General features: G+C 42.8%; 1 protein-coding gene across 1 annotated transcript in view; it reads left to right on the top strand.

The window, feature by feature from the left end:
• Positions 1 to 15,122, top strand: part of LOC139289471 (cyclin-dependent kinase 17-like) — a 36,877-nt gene that overhangs the window by 2,439 nt on the left and 19,316 nt on the right. Inside the window, exons 2-3 of the mRNA XM_070911081.1 lie at positions 3,033 to 3,193; positions 5,842 to 6,006. Of these exons, the coding sequence (XP_070767182.1) occupies positions 3,064 to 3,193; positions 5,842 to 6,006 (295 nt within the window). The 5' untranslated portion in view covers positions 3,033 to 3,063. The remainder of the gene's footprint in view (positions 1 to 3,032; positions 3,194 to 5,841; positions 6,007 to 15,122) is intronic.

Raw genomic sequence — 15,122 nt, 5'->3', positions numbered from 1 at the left:
CGTGTGTGTGTGTGTGTGTGTGTGCATGGGGGTGAGCACAGAGAAACGGCAGATACAGAGATGTGAATTGTGAATTCTCAGCTTTTCGCCTCTCTCTTTCTCCTGTCTTCTTCTCTTTACCTCAGAGACAGAAACTGCGGTTCCAGTCTGGGCCTGTAACCTAGCAACGTAAATGGTGTGTGTCTTGAATAAATCAGACCGTGTTCCTCCTCTGTCCTCCTCAGGGGTGTGTCAGTTCGCCTCACCTCCATGCTACCACATCCATGCAACCACCCACACACGCATGTGGAAACACATGTGCACGTGCTCACACGCTGTTAACAAACGCACACAAATAACGTAGTACAAAGTTGGAGAAGGTTTTATTTCTTCACTCCTTTTGTACCAGTTGCCCTATTAACCTTTGCTCTGTTGTGTTTGTTTTATTGCGCAGCCCATGTTATACTGCGTGTGAAACTGAAACAGCAGAAGTGCTTGTAGTGTCTCTGAAGGAGTGAGATCATTTGGAGAGCCTCCCTCCGTTTAGTGGGAGTTATGCATCAGAGTTGCTCGTGGTTTGCCGGGTGTCTGGTGAGTGTGGCCTGCACATGCTGAAGCCTGGAGCCACATGTCTCGTCCCACTCACTGTTGAGCCTCTGCCAAGCTCTTCACACTGCCACGTCCATCTGCACCAAACAAGGCTCAACATCGAACGCACATTCATCACACATTCTTCCAGAAACTTTACAAGTTGACCAACACAGATACACTTGGAAATGTCTTACATTATCCTAAAGTGTACAAGTCTCTTCCTGAATGCAGCCTAGCTCTTAGTTTATTTACATAAAGCTAACAGTTGTAGCATTGCAGCAAAGATTTAAACTTACAGAAATATTCATATCTTCAAAACCGGGATAGAAAGTAATTAAAAGCCACTTCAGTGCAGTTGTCAAGCGGAAATGTTTATATTTGTGCAAGAATACATACATTGACAGATAAAGATAAAAAGATATAAAGATATAATCGGTGCACAATGATGCTAAAAGTTGGTGGTCTGGTATTTCTTAAAATATTAAGTAAAGGCTTACAAACTAAGTAGGATTAAGTACATTTTTAGTTAGATATTTCCGTAAATTTTTTTTACTTATTTTGTGTAGTTCTTTACAAGACAGACTACACCTTATTTCATCATGTTATATATAAAATTGGAGCTATGTATATGATATAAGTGTTTCCCTCTATGAGCCACTGGGTAATGAGATTCCCACTACATTACTGTTCCTGCTAATTCAACAGAGATAAGATGAAGACTGTGAAATTGGTGATTATTGTGCGTCTGTATGTGTGTGGGGGCATGTCTGGATGCAAGCGTAAGTGTGTGTTAATGATAACACTGGTATAAATTTATCTGGTTTATAAGCATTGCATTATATTATTGGCTTCTCCCCCATAATGTGAGTCATTTATTCCTGAAAATTTGTGGGTGACGGCGGCGAGGTTGCATGAGGAGAACCCAATCTCCTTGTCCAAGCAGGCTTCTTCTCTAGGGGAGTCTGGGAAAACATGCAAATGAGGGGGGAGGGAGATTCGTTCCATACTGATAATTCATGGGTGACGGATGTTATGAAATGAATGTGAGTTGCTCTCCTTTCGCTCTTTTGTTCCCTTTTTAAACTTTTTTTTTTGCCGTCTTAGAGAAACGCCTCGGGCTGAGGTGCAAACCGCATCCAACTGGGCTCATGTAAATTGGCAAAGGCAATGTTGTTAGCAATGGATACTCGCCTAAGCGCATCTTCTAGTGAAAAAAAGCCAGTCGTCCTGAGTGAGGATCGCTGGGTTTGAATTCCCTCAGAGCACTGGCTGTCTCTAATAGGCCTGAAAGACTGAGAGCCTGAAAGGATGAATGGCTTTTGTTGAAGCCTCCAAGGTTGGACACAAAGAGAAAGGCAGTGGGTGCCATTTGTGTGTGTGTGTGTGTGTGTGTGTGTGTGTGTGTGTGTGTGTGTGTGTGTGTGCATGTGCATGTGCATGTCAGCTCTCTGCCCCTTATGAGTTAGATAGAAGTAGCAGGAAGTGGAAAGGGGACAGAAATACTCTGCCAGAGCTACCTCTACCTCCAGGCCAGTAAAGCAGAGCGTAGAGGAACACGGTGCGCAAAGTGACTTCAACACACATAAATACACACATGCAAAAGACACGTATACTGTACATACACACATAAAACCAGATTCTGAATGTCTGCTGAGGGGCACTCTAAACAATATAGAACTTTGAAAGCTCACTGACGTTAAGAGGTATACGCACGCAAATGCACAATACACATAGGCGGGTCACCGGTGAATATGAAGAGCACTTTGCTGGAAAAACAATGTGCTTTTCCCCCCATTTATTTTAAGGATGTGATGCTTCTGTCTCCTGTAAGCACATAAAGTGTATACAGACTTTGAAACCAGCTTTCCATCAGAGTTGTTGTTGCATGGACTCTAGTTTAGGTTGGACTACTGTAGAATCAGCCATAGTTGGTGTGAGTATGAAGAACTTTATTCTGGTGTCATATGATCATTTTGTCTGCCATGTTTTTGCATTGGACTACTGTAGATGATGGAAGAGCCAGTGAAACGTATGTCAATCACAGCTCATCTGGGAGAGCTGCTCTTGTCTGAAACCTCTGGGGAGCTGCATAGTCAGCCATTTACACGTTTTTTTGTGATTTTTTTTTTTGTTTGTTGCTCTCTTTCTCTCTCTTTCTCCCTGTCTCTCTGGGTCTGCTCTCTCATTCTGTCTCTTTTATTCTGCAATGTTTGCACTTGGGATACATAACAATGAGAACACACGCTGCGTGAGCAAACACAATCATCGGGAGCCAAAAGAACTGTAGAAAATGCGCCGAGGCTGCACTGCAGTCGTTTCACTGTACAATGAAGATTAACGGGGCAGTGTGAATCTAGCTGTTGATGGTTATAATGAGAACAAAGGCCATGATTATGATGATGGGGATGCAGGTGGCGCTGTTGATGATAATGATGATGTTGGTGGTCGTCCCTCTCCCTCAGGCCCGTGGGCCCCGGCGGTGTGGTTGAGAAGATGGACAGGATGAAGATAATCAAGCGGAGGCTGTCCATGTCTCTACGTAGCGCTCGGCCCGTCGACGACTCCCTGTCCGAATTGGCAGAACAGATGGCCTTGGATGAGCCATCGGCAGCCAGGGACAATGGTGAGACAAGTCAACAAGTGCACTCACACACAGGTATATACAAGCACCTAAGCAGACACAAACTTAAAAATCTGTCATGTGAATAACTTGTGTGTGTAATACTTGTACATACTATACTATGTGGATTATATCTATATACTGCATGTAAATACAGTGTATCCGTCCATAACAGAGGAAACAGCAGAGAAAGCTTTCGAAAAACGGCAGCAAGGCAGCGTGTGTTGTCATTATGATGAAGAGAAATTGTGTCACCTCCATAACCCTCTTGGGAGTCACACAGTGATTAGTTCGACTCCAACATCTGTTGTGGCTGGCGTCTTACCACACAGGAGCAGGCGAATCACGTTATCAAAGAGCAGTTTGCCATGTGCTCCCCCAGTTCAAGACTTCATTTGGAGCTTTTTCAGTACATGAAGAAGCATTAACTGGTGTAGTGGTTTGCAAATGATGGTGTAGGCAGGGAGAGGCAAAATAGAGGTCATAACTGATCATTACAGGAGATGCAAGAAGGTTGCACTGTCCTCCTCTCTTGTATGTCTTCCATTTACACTAAACTACTCCCTGAAAGAAAATATGTATTTGTTAAAGCCAGTATCTTATGAACAGTTTGTGCCTGTGTTTCAGAAATGTTTGTGTGTTTAATATTTATTAATATGCACTACCCTCATGAAGGCATACAGACATGCAAATACAAAACTGACACACACACAGGTTTCACCTGAGCTTTTCAAGTCATCAAGCCATCGTGACCTTCATCATCTAGACCTCATCATCAGCTTCATCGCCATCACTTCACTGTTCACTTCACTAGTTAATCGTCAGGACTGAAAGCAGCAGTATACAGGAAATGTATGTGAGCTCACAAAGCTTCGTTGTGAATTCAGTTGCATGCATTTGTGTATTCACATGAGCAAAAGAGAAAGTCTTAGCTCGAAAGTGCAAATAGCAATGTCATTCTCAGAAACTCTGGGTGCCATCTGCTGGGCATCTTCCAGGATTGCAGGTTTCTCTTTGGAAAAAAATCAGAGACCTCACCTGACACAAACACTGTGTGTGTGTGTGTGTGTGTGTGTGTGTGTGTGTGTGTGTGTGTGTGTGTGTGTGTGTGTGTCCTACTCTGGCTCCAGACAGAAACCAGGTCAGAACAGAGTGAGGGAGGTTGCCTCTGTTTCAGCAGATGCTTTTGTCTCAGAGACAAAAGAAAGTGAAAAGACAGACAGAAAGTGAGAACACAAGAAAAGTCTCAGTGTTCAAATATAGCTGTGCTGTGTTTTAGGCTAGAGATGTTGGCTGCTTTGCAGTTTGGATACAAGGAGTGATAATGTTTGTTCATTGTTGCTAGTTGTTTCGTTTTGTTAGTTGTTTATTCCAGCTGCAACACCCATACGTCGACCTTATTAATTTCACTTTCTGCCATCTCTGTCATCTTCCTCCTATTTTTACATCCCTCTCTTTAGTCTTAGCTCGAGCTATGTCAGGAAGGGAGAGGGAGCTGATGGAGGAAGTGATGTAGAGGATGAAGAGAGGGACATTAAACTTTAACCGCTGCTCTACATCTTGTGCTTACATCTTGCGCTTACAGCTCCTCTTGCCCTTTTCCCTTGCTGTATCACCCTCCCGACCCCCCACATCTCTATATATCTGAGTCAGACTGTGCAAAAGAGCGGTGAAAATTACTCCACACATTTTTTTTCACAAGTGCTAATTAGAAGCAGCGTCAACTGTGGTGCTGTCCTTAGATCTGTTCTTACACTGTGTTCTTGGAGGACCCATGTTACTGGAGGGCGAGTCTGTGAGGGAATCATGTGAGGATTTTAGAGGAACATTAAACCCTAATGCTTGAGGATCACAGTGGAATTTACAGTGCAATGTGGAGGAAATTGGGGATTATTATTGAAAGATAGGAGATGTGACATGTTGGCTTCCAGCCGCGTTCTGCAGAAAGGATTCATTAATACTAATGAACGTGAAAGACAGGTGATGATACATGCATGATGACAGGGTGTTTGTCACATTTATGATTGGATGAGTTTAGGTATTTTGCTTTGAAAAGGTCAAAAAGGAGCATTTGTTTATCCATAAGCTTAAATTTGACCCAGAGAACAGTTAGCTAAATATCTATTCTAGCTCTGCCATCGGTGATTCGGTTACTCCCTTACCTCTGTGGCCTGTTTCCTTTATCAGTCTATGACTCAACATATTTTCCACTATGCATGCCTCATGCCTCATACGCTTTCCATGGGTATTTCTATTACTGTGTGCCACAACTGTTTGCTCTTCTAACATGAGTACAGCAGCTGTATGCATTCCCACTCTACTATCTATCACTACTACACATTGTACTGTTCCTACATGTTCTGCTACCTCTCTGTGTGTGGTCTCTCTGTGACCTTGTGTCATCTTTTTTTCTCTCTCTTTTTGCTGCTTCTGTTCCCTCTCTTCTGCTATTCCTAAACTCTTCGTCCCTCTCTCTCTCCCTTTTTCCTTTATTCTCATCTTGCTTTTTTCTGGTTTTAACCCCCCCCTCTTTCTCATTTGTATCAACCTGCTGTCCCTCTGAGCCTTCTCCTCACTCTCTCGCCTTCTCTCGCACTCTCCTCCTCTCTCTCCTTCTCTCCCTGGCTGTCCGTCTGCATTGTGTGTCTCAGAGCCCATGGTGGTGTGTGCCGTGCACCCTCCCGCCTCCCACAGTGCTCCCTCCTTCCTGCGTCAATATGCCGGTCATCTGGGCCGCACCGCCCTGCGCAGAGAGCCGGGTGGGGGGCTGGAAAGAGACAGAGCCTACCTGAGCCTGCACAGAACTGGATCTCTGGGTACACACACACACACACACACACACACACACACACACACACACACACACACACATTTATACAGTGATGCATGCACACAGAAAAACATATAACTGGATGTGCTAAGTAAACTGGTTTAATTCCAAATTTCTTTATTCAGTTTGGAGAATTAAACCGAAGCCTGAAGCACATTTTATGCCAGAAGTCAGTAAGGGAGTTATTTTAAAACAAACCAGTGGTGGAAAGTAACTAAGTACTGCAGCAGTAGTAGTAGTAGTAGTAAACAAGTACTGAACTTACTACTGTACTTAAGTATTTTCATTTTATGCTATTTTATATTTCTACTCCACTACAATTAGGAGGCAAACATTGTCTTGTTGACAGCTATAGATACTAGTTGCTTGGAATATCAAGGTTTTATGTGATATAATCTGTTTATAATGATGCATTGTTACAGATTATCCAACAGTATATAAAATAGCTTTACTTAAACCTGCATGCACAATATGAACAATGACAGGAGCCATTCTGCTGCCTAATGAGTACTTTTGATACTTTTGATATTTTGCTACTAGTACTTCTGTGCTTCTGTTTAAGTAAAGATTTGAATGCAGAACTTTTACTTGTAGTGGAGTATTTTTACCTTGAGGTATTGCTACTTTTACTTGAGTAAAAGATGTGAGTACTTCTCCCACCACTGAAACGAACACACTCCCTCACATTACACAGCTAACCACACTGTTTCCTGTTTCATTCCTAGTCCAGTTTTTCTTTTGTCATTTTCTTTGTTGTAACAACATTTTCTGCATATTTTCACTTCTTCTGTGTGTCAGTATTTCAGTAAAGAGAACTCTTCTGTATCTTTTTGTCCTTGCATGCATTAAGAATAACTTAATATTCTGCTGTGCATTTCTATAATTTTATGAGTGTTTCACAAGAGCAATGTCAAGCTGGAGCAATACTGCCACCTGTGGGTGGAAAACTCACACACACGCTGATGTCATATAGATGTCAATATTGCTCACCATAAAGGAGAGAGAGTGTGTGTGTGTGTGTGTGTGTGTGTGTGGGGGGGGGGGGGTTGTGCGTGCATGCATGCATGTGTGTGGGTTTTAAAAACGTATTTACTGACACAACCTGGCTATCCTCCCAACATTTACTACCAATCTGGAAGGCTAAAACTCTAATGACCTTAATCCAACATACACAAACACACACTCACATGATCACTACACCCACACGCTCACACAATCACTTTTTCCTTCTGTCTGTCTGCATTATGTAATGGAACGTGTTGTCCGCAGCTATATGGATCCCAGTAATCTCATTTCCCACTGTGGCAGAACGGCTTATATCAGGAGCAGTGGGATGGAGTGAGGAAGGGAAAGTCGAGGATGGGGGCAGTAGGAAGACTTGGATGTTGGAGATGGCTTTAGAATGAAATGGAGCTTAGAAAATGGCGAGAGATTGATTACGGGGGAGTAAGCGATAGAAAGGGAGAAATGAAAAGTATAGATGAAAGGATGAAAGCGACAGACAGAGTGGTAGGGGAGTGGTAGTTGCACAATGACTCCTTCAGGAGTCGTATTAGCTTTGTGCCGTGTATCCCCTCCTTGGCTGAGTGAACTGCAGATAGACCACAACGGGACTCCTTGCATCCATTGAACTCTGGCTGACAAGAAAACTAGTCTTGTATCAGGAGCTTACAGTTCATTGCGATCCTGCAAGCTGGGAATATGATAAGAATGGATGGATGAAACTTAGATGATCCCTGTAAAGAAATAGGGACAGTAGTACAAGGCTGAGTATAGTTAATATCATACCTAAGTTTCAGTACCAATATCAAAACAGTTCATTTGGGATACCGTACTTTGATAAGTATAAATGTATTTTTCATTCAACAAAAGAGTTCTCAACTCTAGTTCTCAAATCTTCAATGCTATGTAAACACCAGAAGCTGTGAAAGAATTTTGCCTAAAAGAGATTAGTCTACCTGATCAAATAATAAGTAAGTTAGATTACGAATCAAACCAGACAATCAATGCCAGCTTTCAGCACTTGATGATTTTCAATACTCTGTGCTACGGATACATTTTAGTCTGTACCAAAAAAGGTTTTGAGGGGCAGCAGTAGTAGGATGCAGTCTTTGTGCTAACCTAAGGGAACAGTCTCCTGGCTGTGGCTTTTTAAGATTTGTTTTTTTGGCATTTCATACCTTTTATTAGTCAGCAACAGTGAAGAGGCAGACAGGAAATGGGAGAGAGAGAGATCAAGGGCTATGACATGCAACAAAGGTCGCAGACGGTTGCGACCATGTGGCCATGTGGCATGCGCTGTAACCATTCGGCTATGGAGGCGCTCCCTGGCTGTGGCTTCATATTTAATGAACAGATACGAGTGGTATCAATCTTACCGTCTTGCACTTGGCAAGAAAGTGAATACGCGTATTTCCCAAAATGATGAACTATTCTTTTAAACATGACAAATGTTAGAACACGAGAACGTATCGGAGCTATAAGAATGGACACAATCAAGCAAATTACTTTTCTAAAACTCAGCAAATTAACATAGTAATAATAGTTATAAATGTTTGAAATAATTTGCAATATACTGTCTGAGAGATGAGAAAAGTGTAGGGAAGAAATACCATGGAGAAATACCAGTCTTAAACCCATAGACTGTTGGTCTGGTAGAGTGACTTCATTCTGTGGCATCCACAGCTGTCTCTGAGCTCAGAAAAGGACGTAGCTTGATTCAGAACCTAGAATAGATGCTATTCTATTATTAAAATCGTGATACGATATAGTTTGAAATGTTAAGAGGTACGCTGTGCGTGTGTGTGTTTCCCACTGGTTGGTCTCGCTGACTCACTGTGTGCCACTCAGCAGTCAGAGCACGTCGCACCCTTTAATAGAGCGACATGATGATGCAATCTTTCTTCCCTGCTGCACTCAAGAGATTGCCCACCCTCTCTCTCTCTCTCTCTCTCTCTCTCTCTCTCTCTCTCGTTCCCTTTCTCTGTCTTTTTCTAAGTTGCTCTATCCATAGGAGTATTACATACACTTTTCATCTGTGTAAGTGGCCCTGACTGCAGTGTCATACGTGTATATTAGAGGTGTTTGGCCAGTAGCCAGAGCCAAAGACTTTTACAGGTTTGTGATTCATCTGTTGTTAACTGGGCCAACACCCACTCCCACCACACTGTACTTACAGTGGGGAAAGATGAGCACCGCACTTTTCGTTTTTTGCTTTTCACCGCTACCTCACTTCTTTCTATCCGTGGAGATCTGTAGTTACACTGTTGAGGATTTGTCGGCCCTCCTGTCTGTTTTCCTGAGAAACAGGACTCTGCTGAAAGCTGTCTACTCTTCACAAAACCCCGTCGCAGGCTGCTATTTCTGATACTGTCACAGATGTCTCCTCTCGTTCCTTTCTCCCTTCTGTCTCTGTCTCTTTCTCTCTACATACATCAAAATACTAAATTTAACCTCCAGATAAAACCAGAATGGGGCAAAGATAAAAGATGGAAAGCTTTTTAGACCACCCTTATCTCTCCCTGTGTATTGCACACCATGAGAGACCTCGTCTCTGCCAGGGATTTAATGTAATGCATTAACACTGCATTAATCGCTGTAGTCCTCTCCCTCGCTCCCTACACTCTCGGCCATCCATTTGCTCACACTAACCCTCTTCGCTCACTCCCAGATTGGATTTAATGAGAACAATGGAGTGGACTCCTTTTTTGTAGTTGGTCTTGTAAGCTTTTTGTGTGTGTTAGGGAGGCTTGCTGTTACACTAGCTAATGCTCGAGGCGAAGTTGTTGTTAAAGAATGCCGGTGATTTTCAGAGCTATATAGGAAAGGAAGGCGGTGGGGGAGGCGTTGGGGACCAGCATATACGGAGCCGGTAGCTGACAGTAGGCACTCCGGTCCCAGTAATTGAATAATAAGATTCCTTAGATGCAGATAAAAGGTTTAGAGGTAATTACTGCAGTCTAAATTCTCCCTCCCTCCAGACTTGTGAGTGCGTTTCTGTACACGTGTGTGTGTGTGTTCCTCAGGGATGTTATATGCACTTTGATTTTTATTGTCTCACAAGTCTGGAGGCAGACTGTGGTATTTATGGTAATTTATGGTATGTTTCAATTGGAAGGGTAGCCAAACAAATGTGACAATAAAGAACAAGGTGGCAAGAAAAAGTGACAGTGAACGAGACCTTGAAGGGAGTGAAAAGCTGCGTGAAAGTAGCTGCAGAGTGAGCGAGAGAGAGAGATCTTTGATGTATACAGTTGCACTTGTGAATACAAAGAGACAGGGAGACAGTGATGGGTGGAGGGCTGAGTGGCGAGCTTTTGTCCTTGACTTTTTAAGCTCAAGGATGCAGCACTCTACATCAATATATGTCTGTCAATGCACTGTAAATGGCCATTACTCCTGACTTGAATCTAATGTAAAGTATAGAGTAATGGGCCCAAGGAAAACAATCATAAGTATGTCTCATGTACAGTAGCTGAAGGGAACACTGTACACTTACCCAGTCCTCCCAAATATTTATTTTAATACACCGTCCACACCTAGTTAGATTAAAAGATGTGCTAGGTATACAGTATGCCAGTGATCCCACATATTTACTTATCTAATCCAGTTGTACCATTACATTTTAGCTGTCAATTATGGTTGTGTGTGTGTGTGTATAAATGGTCTTATAATTAAGTGCATCATTATTGACATGCAGGGTGTGAGAGCTTTTCTGCATGAGCGTGTTTTGTTAGTGAAGGCCTACAAGACACCCTGATTATTGACACGGAGGGAGAGGTGAGGTTTTATCTCACAGTTGTCGAACACATTTGAGGAGCAGTTTTTCAAAGTGTTAATCCGGTTTGATGCTTTATCTCGCTGACATTTTGGATGCAGTTGCCACTCGACACGTTCATGCTCTATAAACACTTCTTTTTATGTTAGTTTCTATGGTGGCATGGTCCACGGTTCCATATGAAACATAGAGGGAAATATGCATGCACACACACAAAATGGTGGTGATGTGGAAGAAAAGAGCTAATAGCCAACACACTGGCATTGGTAGCTTTTTTCTCAAAAATACACTATAGCTGAATTGTCCTTGAATAATTGAACTGTCCTTCAAAAATACAAAAAATACATTGGATTATCTTATTATCTTATTTCCAGCAGTGGAATAGGTATTCAGATCATTCACTGAAGTAAAAGCACCAATACTGTCAAAATACACCATTAAAAGTAAAAGTTCCTTGATCTTTCATGTAAAAATACAGAAGTATTAGCAACAAAATGTACATAAAGAATCATAAGTAAAAGTATTCACAGTCAATTTTATATGATTATGTTATTGGATCATTAGCCTATTATTAGCCTATTATAGTTGGTCGAGGTGGAGCTAATCTTAACTGTAGTAGTTAAGTAGTTACTGTCACTAGTAGCTATCTCTGTTAAATAATAGTAGCCTAGGGAATAAAAAGTACCAAAAGGTGCCTCTGAAATGTAGAGGAGTAGAAGTATAAAGTAGCATAAAACAAAAACCAGTAAAGTACAAGCACCTCAAACTGTGTTTGAGTACAGTGCTAGGGTAAATGTACTTAGTTACTTTCCACCGATGGTTATTTGATAGAAAACACTTCACCTTCATTGGTGAGTGTACTAATAGGTGTAATAACTGTAAAAAATCCAAGCTAATGAAGTTGGCACAAAATTTTCACTTATCCCTTTCTGTCAGTCCAATCAAATCAATACTCTCCATAACTAACAGCCCATAGCTTTACGCTTAAGATTGATCCCTCAGTGTCGTGTTGCAACAGGAAATAGATCGCATTAAGGAAGTAATGGGACCTTAAAGCATGCTGGTCACGCTATAGAACACTAAAAAAAACAAGACTTGAATGTGTGTGGTGCTGCCCCCCTCAGTCGATACTGCACATTGTTTTTGGAAGTTTGGGATCTGTACAAACACAAGTGCAGCAAAACATTCCTGCTGAATAGTTCCTTGTTTGACGAATGTGTTTGTTCATATTGTGTGTGCTCTGCAGGTGTGCCACATAGAGTCATGTATTTTGTATAGGTATGTACACTAACCGTGTGTGCAATGGCATGTGTAAGGGATAGTGTGTGTGTGTGTGTGCACGGGTTGAGGATGAATAATGGCCTGTGCTTCATGTCCATCGGCAAGGACGTAGGGAGAAAGAGAAAGAGGAGGGAGGAGAGAATGTATGAGAGTGGGAAGATGGGAGCTAGGATGCCAGAGGCGTCACTCAAAAGCCTCAGGGTTTCAATTTCTGCGCCAGGGAGTGATAAGGACGAGGAGGCTGAGGGTGGAGAGGAGGGAAGGAGCAAGAGAGAGGGAAGGTGAATGAGATAGAGCGATAGAGACGGAGTGCAAGAAAGAGGCTGATCAGGCAGAAATTGTTATCATTGCCTCCTGAGTAGAAAGAGAGGATTGTACTGTATATTCAACACCATCTCTGGACCCAGACAGAGATAGGAAGAGCGAGAGAGGGAGAGACAGAGACAGGAGGAGGGGTGGAGAGAGAGAGATTGTTATCACATGAGAGGGAGGAGAGTAATAGCAAGGTGAGGGGAGGGAGGACTAACAACACTGAAAGCACTGATAGGGGCGCCAGAGGCAAGGAGGGAGCAATCGAGAGAGGGAGTGGAAAGAAGGAGAGCAGCACAACAGCCTGAATAGAGTGGTGTGCTGAATAACATTGGAAGAACGGGGAGGACAAAGGGAAGAGATCTGAGAGAAGGAGAAAAACATCAGGGAAAAAGAAGACGGCACTGGACTGGGAATGAAAAAGTAACAAGAGAGAAGGAATAAGCTGGGAGCCAAATAGGTCAGATAGTTGAACACCAGACAGATGAAAGTGTTTTTCTGCCTGGGAGGAGCTGTAAGTTTGGGTCTCTGCACATGTGTGTGTGTGCTTCATATAGATGGAGACAGAACATCTGTTTTTCTGAGATGACAGTTTCCATCTTGTGTGTGTTGGACTGACTGCAGCATTTTGCCTACCTGCACGGTGTTTGACCTTCCTTAGTCAGCAAGCAGAGTGTGACTGCAGAGAGAGAAAAAGAGCGAGGAAAGAAGGAGAGGTGGAGAGAGGGAGTGTCTACGGAAAGAGAGAGAGAGTGCTCAAGTGGAGTAGTAGTCGAGGGAGTTGTTGCATTGTGATTAGCGTGCCTGTGCAGTCTGCGCTGTCTTCCCAATGTAAGACCTGTTCTTTACTGCATGGGGTTCTACTTGAGATACAGACACAGCCTGAAGATTGGATTTTGCCCAGAACGCTTTGACCCTCAATCAGCTTCTCTTGAAGCCCGGGTCCCACCCAGACTTGTTGACTGGACACAAAGACTGGAATGAAGTGGTTTCAACTCCTCGACAAGGCCCGTTTTTCTTTTTTTGCCCCCCATCTTTTGCGAAATGTATTTTTGAATTTTTAATCGCACTTTCAACTGTTGTGCTTTGAATCCTCTTTAACAATGGATATGTCAGGCAACCCCCAAGGGTGCCCTACTCGCGGTCCCAGTGTGGGAGACTCAAGGATGGGGGAGGCTAGAATGGGAGAGGGGATGAGAATGGGGGAGAGAGACACCCCGCTAAGGCTGTCACCTTTCCGCATGCTTCGAGTGCTGGACTCATGCCGTCCTCCAGGAAACCGTATTGGTGAGTCTCAGCACTGTCATCTCCATTATCAAGTTCATCTACATCCTGATCCTCCTTTAAATCTGATTCAATTAGAGTTCCAAAACTTTACTGATGACAGATGACAGCAATATTTATAACAATATGTGTGTATGTTTGATAGAGGTAAAATGTTGTTCAATAGATGATACTATAAGCTACTCTACATCTTCTACTTAATGGCCATATAAAGGCCTAGAATTGTTGTATTCCCATTGCATCAACATGTTACATGTCTGTATATGCTGATTTCACTCTGTGGGACATTAGATTAGGATCTCAAGAACATTAGTATCCTGAGATTTTACTAGATACAACGACGTGGATATATGTTGGTTAGCTTTCTCTGAGAATCTACGGATCCTACAACTTTGAACATCGTAAACGAACATCTAAAACATTAGTTCCTTTATGTGGCTGGTTTGAAGATTAGATATGCAGTGGGTTGGCCCAGGACAGTATGTGTGGATATCTTCAGGGATCCCACGGACTCCATAAAGAAGTGAAGTGAGACCTGAAGTTCTTCTGAATATTTTATTCATTTGCTTGTTAAGCACAGTGACTGCAGTATCTCTATTCCTGCTTCTCATGCCAAATTCAGACAGTCTGCTGTCTTTTGCTTAAGAACAGTTTTGAGAACTCCTGGCCTAAGAGCAAAAAGAAGTAAAATGATTCAGTTCAAAGCCTAGTAATAATAGTGGGCAATGCATTGGATGTGGACAGTGACTATTAATTCCACCAGTGCACCCTTGAGAAACCCACTGAACTCCATGTCTGGCCTTGCTGAGTGAGGGCTTACGACAAAAAAATCCCAAGATTTCCATTACTCTTTGAAGGGCTCTTGAAGCGAATCTTAAATTTACTTTACTTCTTTTGCCATCCTTTCCACTGGCTTTTCAATCCTTTTCTGAGGCGCTGCCAACATGTACCGGAGATGGATTTCCAGCTAAGTGGAGTACATGCAGAGTTGGGTGAGGTAAGGATAGTCCTAAAAGCAACCACTCACTCTTCCAGACGTGCTAGCAGGGAGTCAGCAACCCTAACTAGGCCAGCCTGGCTCCACACAGGGAGGCAGTGGTAGCTCATGACATTTACTGTCTGCTCTTAGTCTGCTATGGAAATAGAGCAGAAAGAACCTGCAGGAGAACGGAAAACAATGTCCTGTGTGATTAGGAAGTACGTGTGAGTGAACTTGTGTATTCATTTTGAGGTGAGAAAGTTGGGGAAGCTGGTGATAAATGCATGTACTCTAAGTGTTAGCAGAACATTGTCGTGTCATATTGTTTCAGGGCCCAGGTAATGGAATTTTCCTCCTAGGTCAGTCATCAGGTCTGATCCACCCGCATCTGCTTGACTGTTTACACAAACAGACGAGATCAGGACCTCTCCGAAAGTGAGAAAGACCTCTGACATAATAGCAGTACTGGATA

The sequence above is a fragment of the Enoplosus armatus genome, chromosome 8 (assembly GCF_043641665.1).
Source record: "Enoplosus armatus isolate fEnoArm2 chromosome 8, fEnoArm2.hap1, whole genome shotgun sequence".
In the NCBI taxonomy this organism is placed as follows: domain Eukaryota; kingdom Metazoa; phylum Chordata; class Actinopteri; order Centrarchiformes; family Enoplosidae; genus Enoplosus; species Enoplosus armatus.
This window is presented reverse-complemented; position numbering and strand designations above follow the sequence as displayed.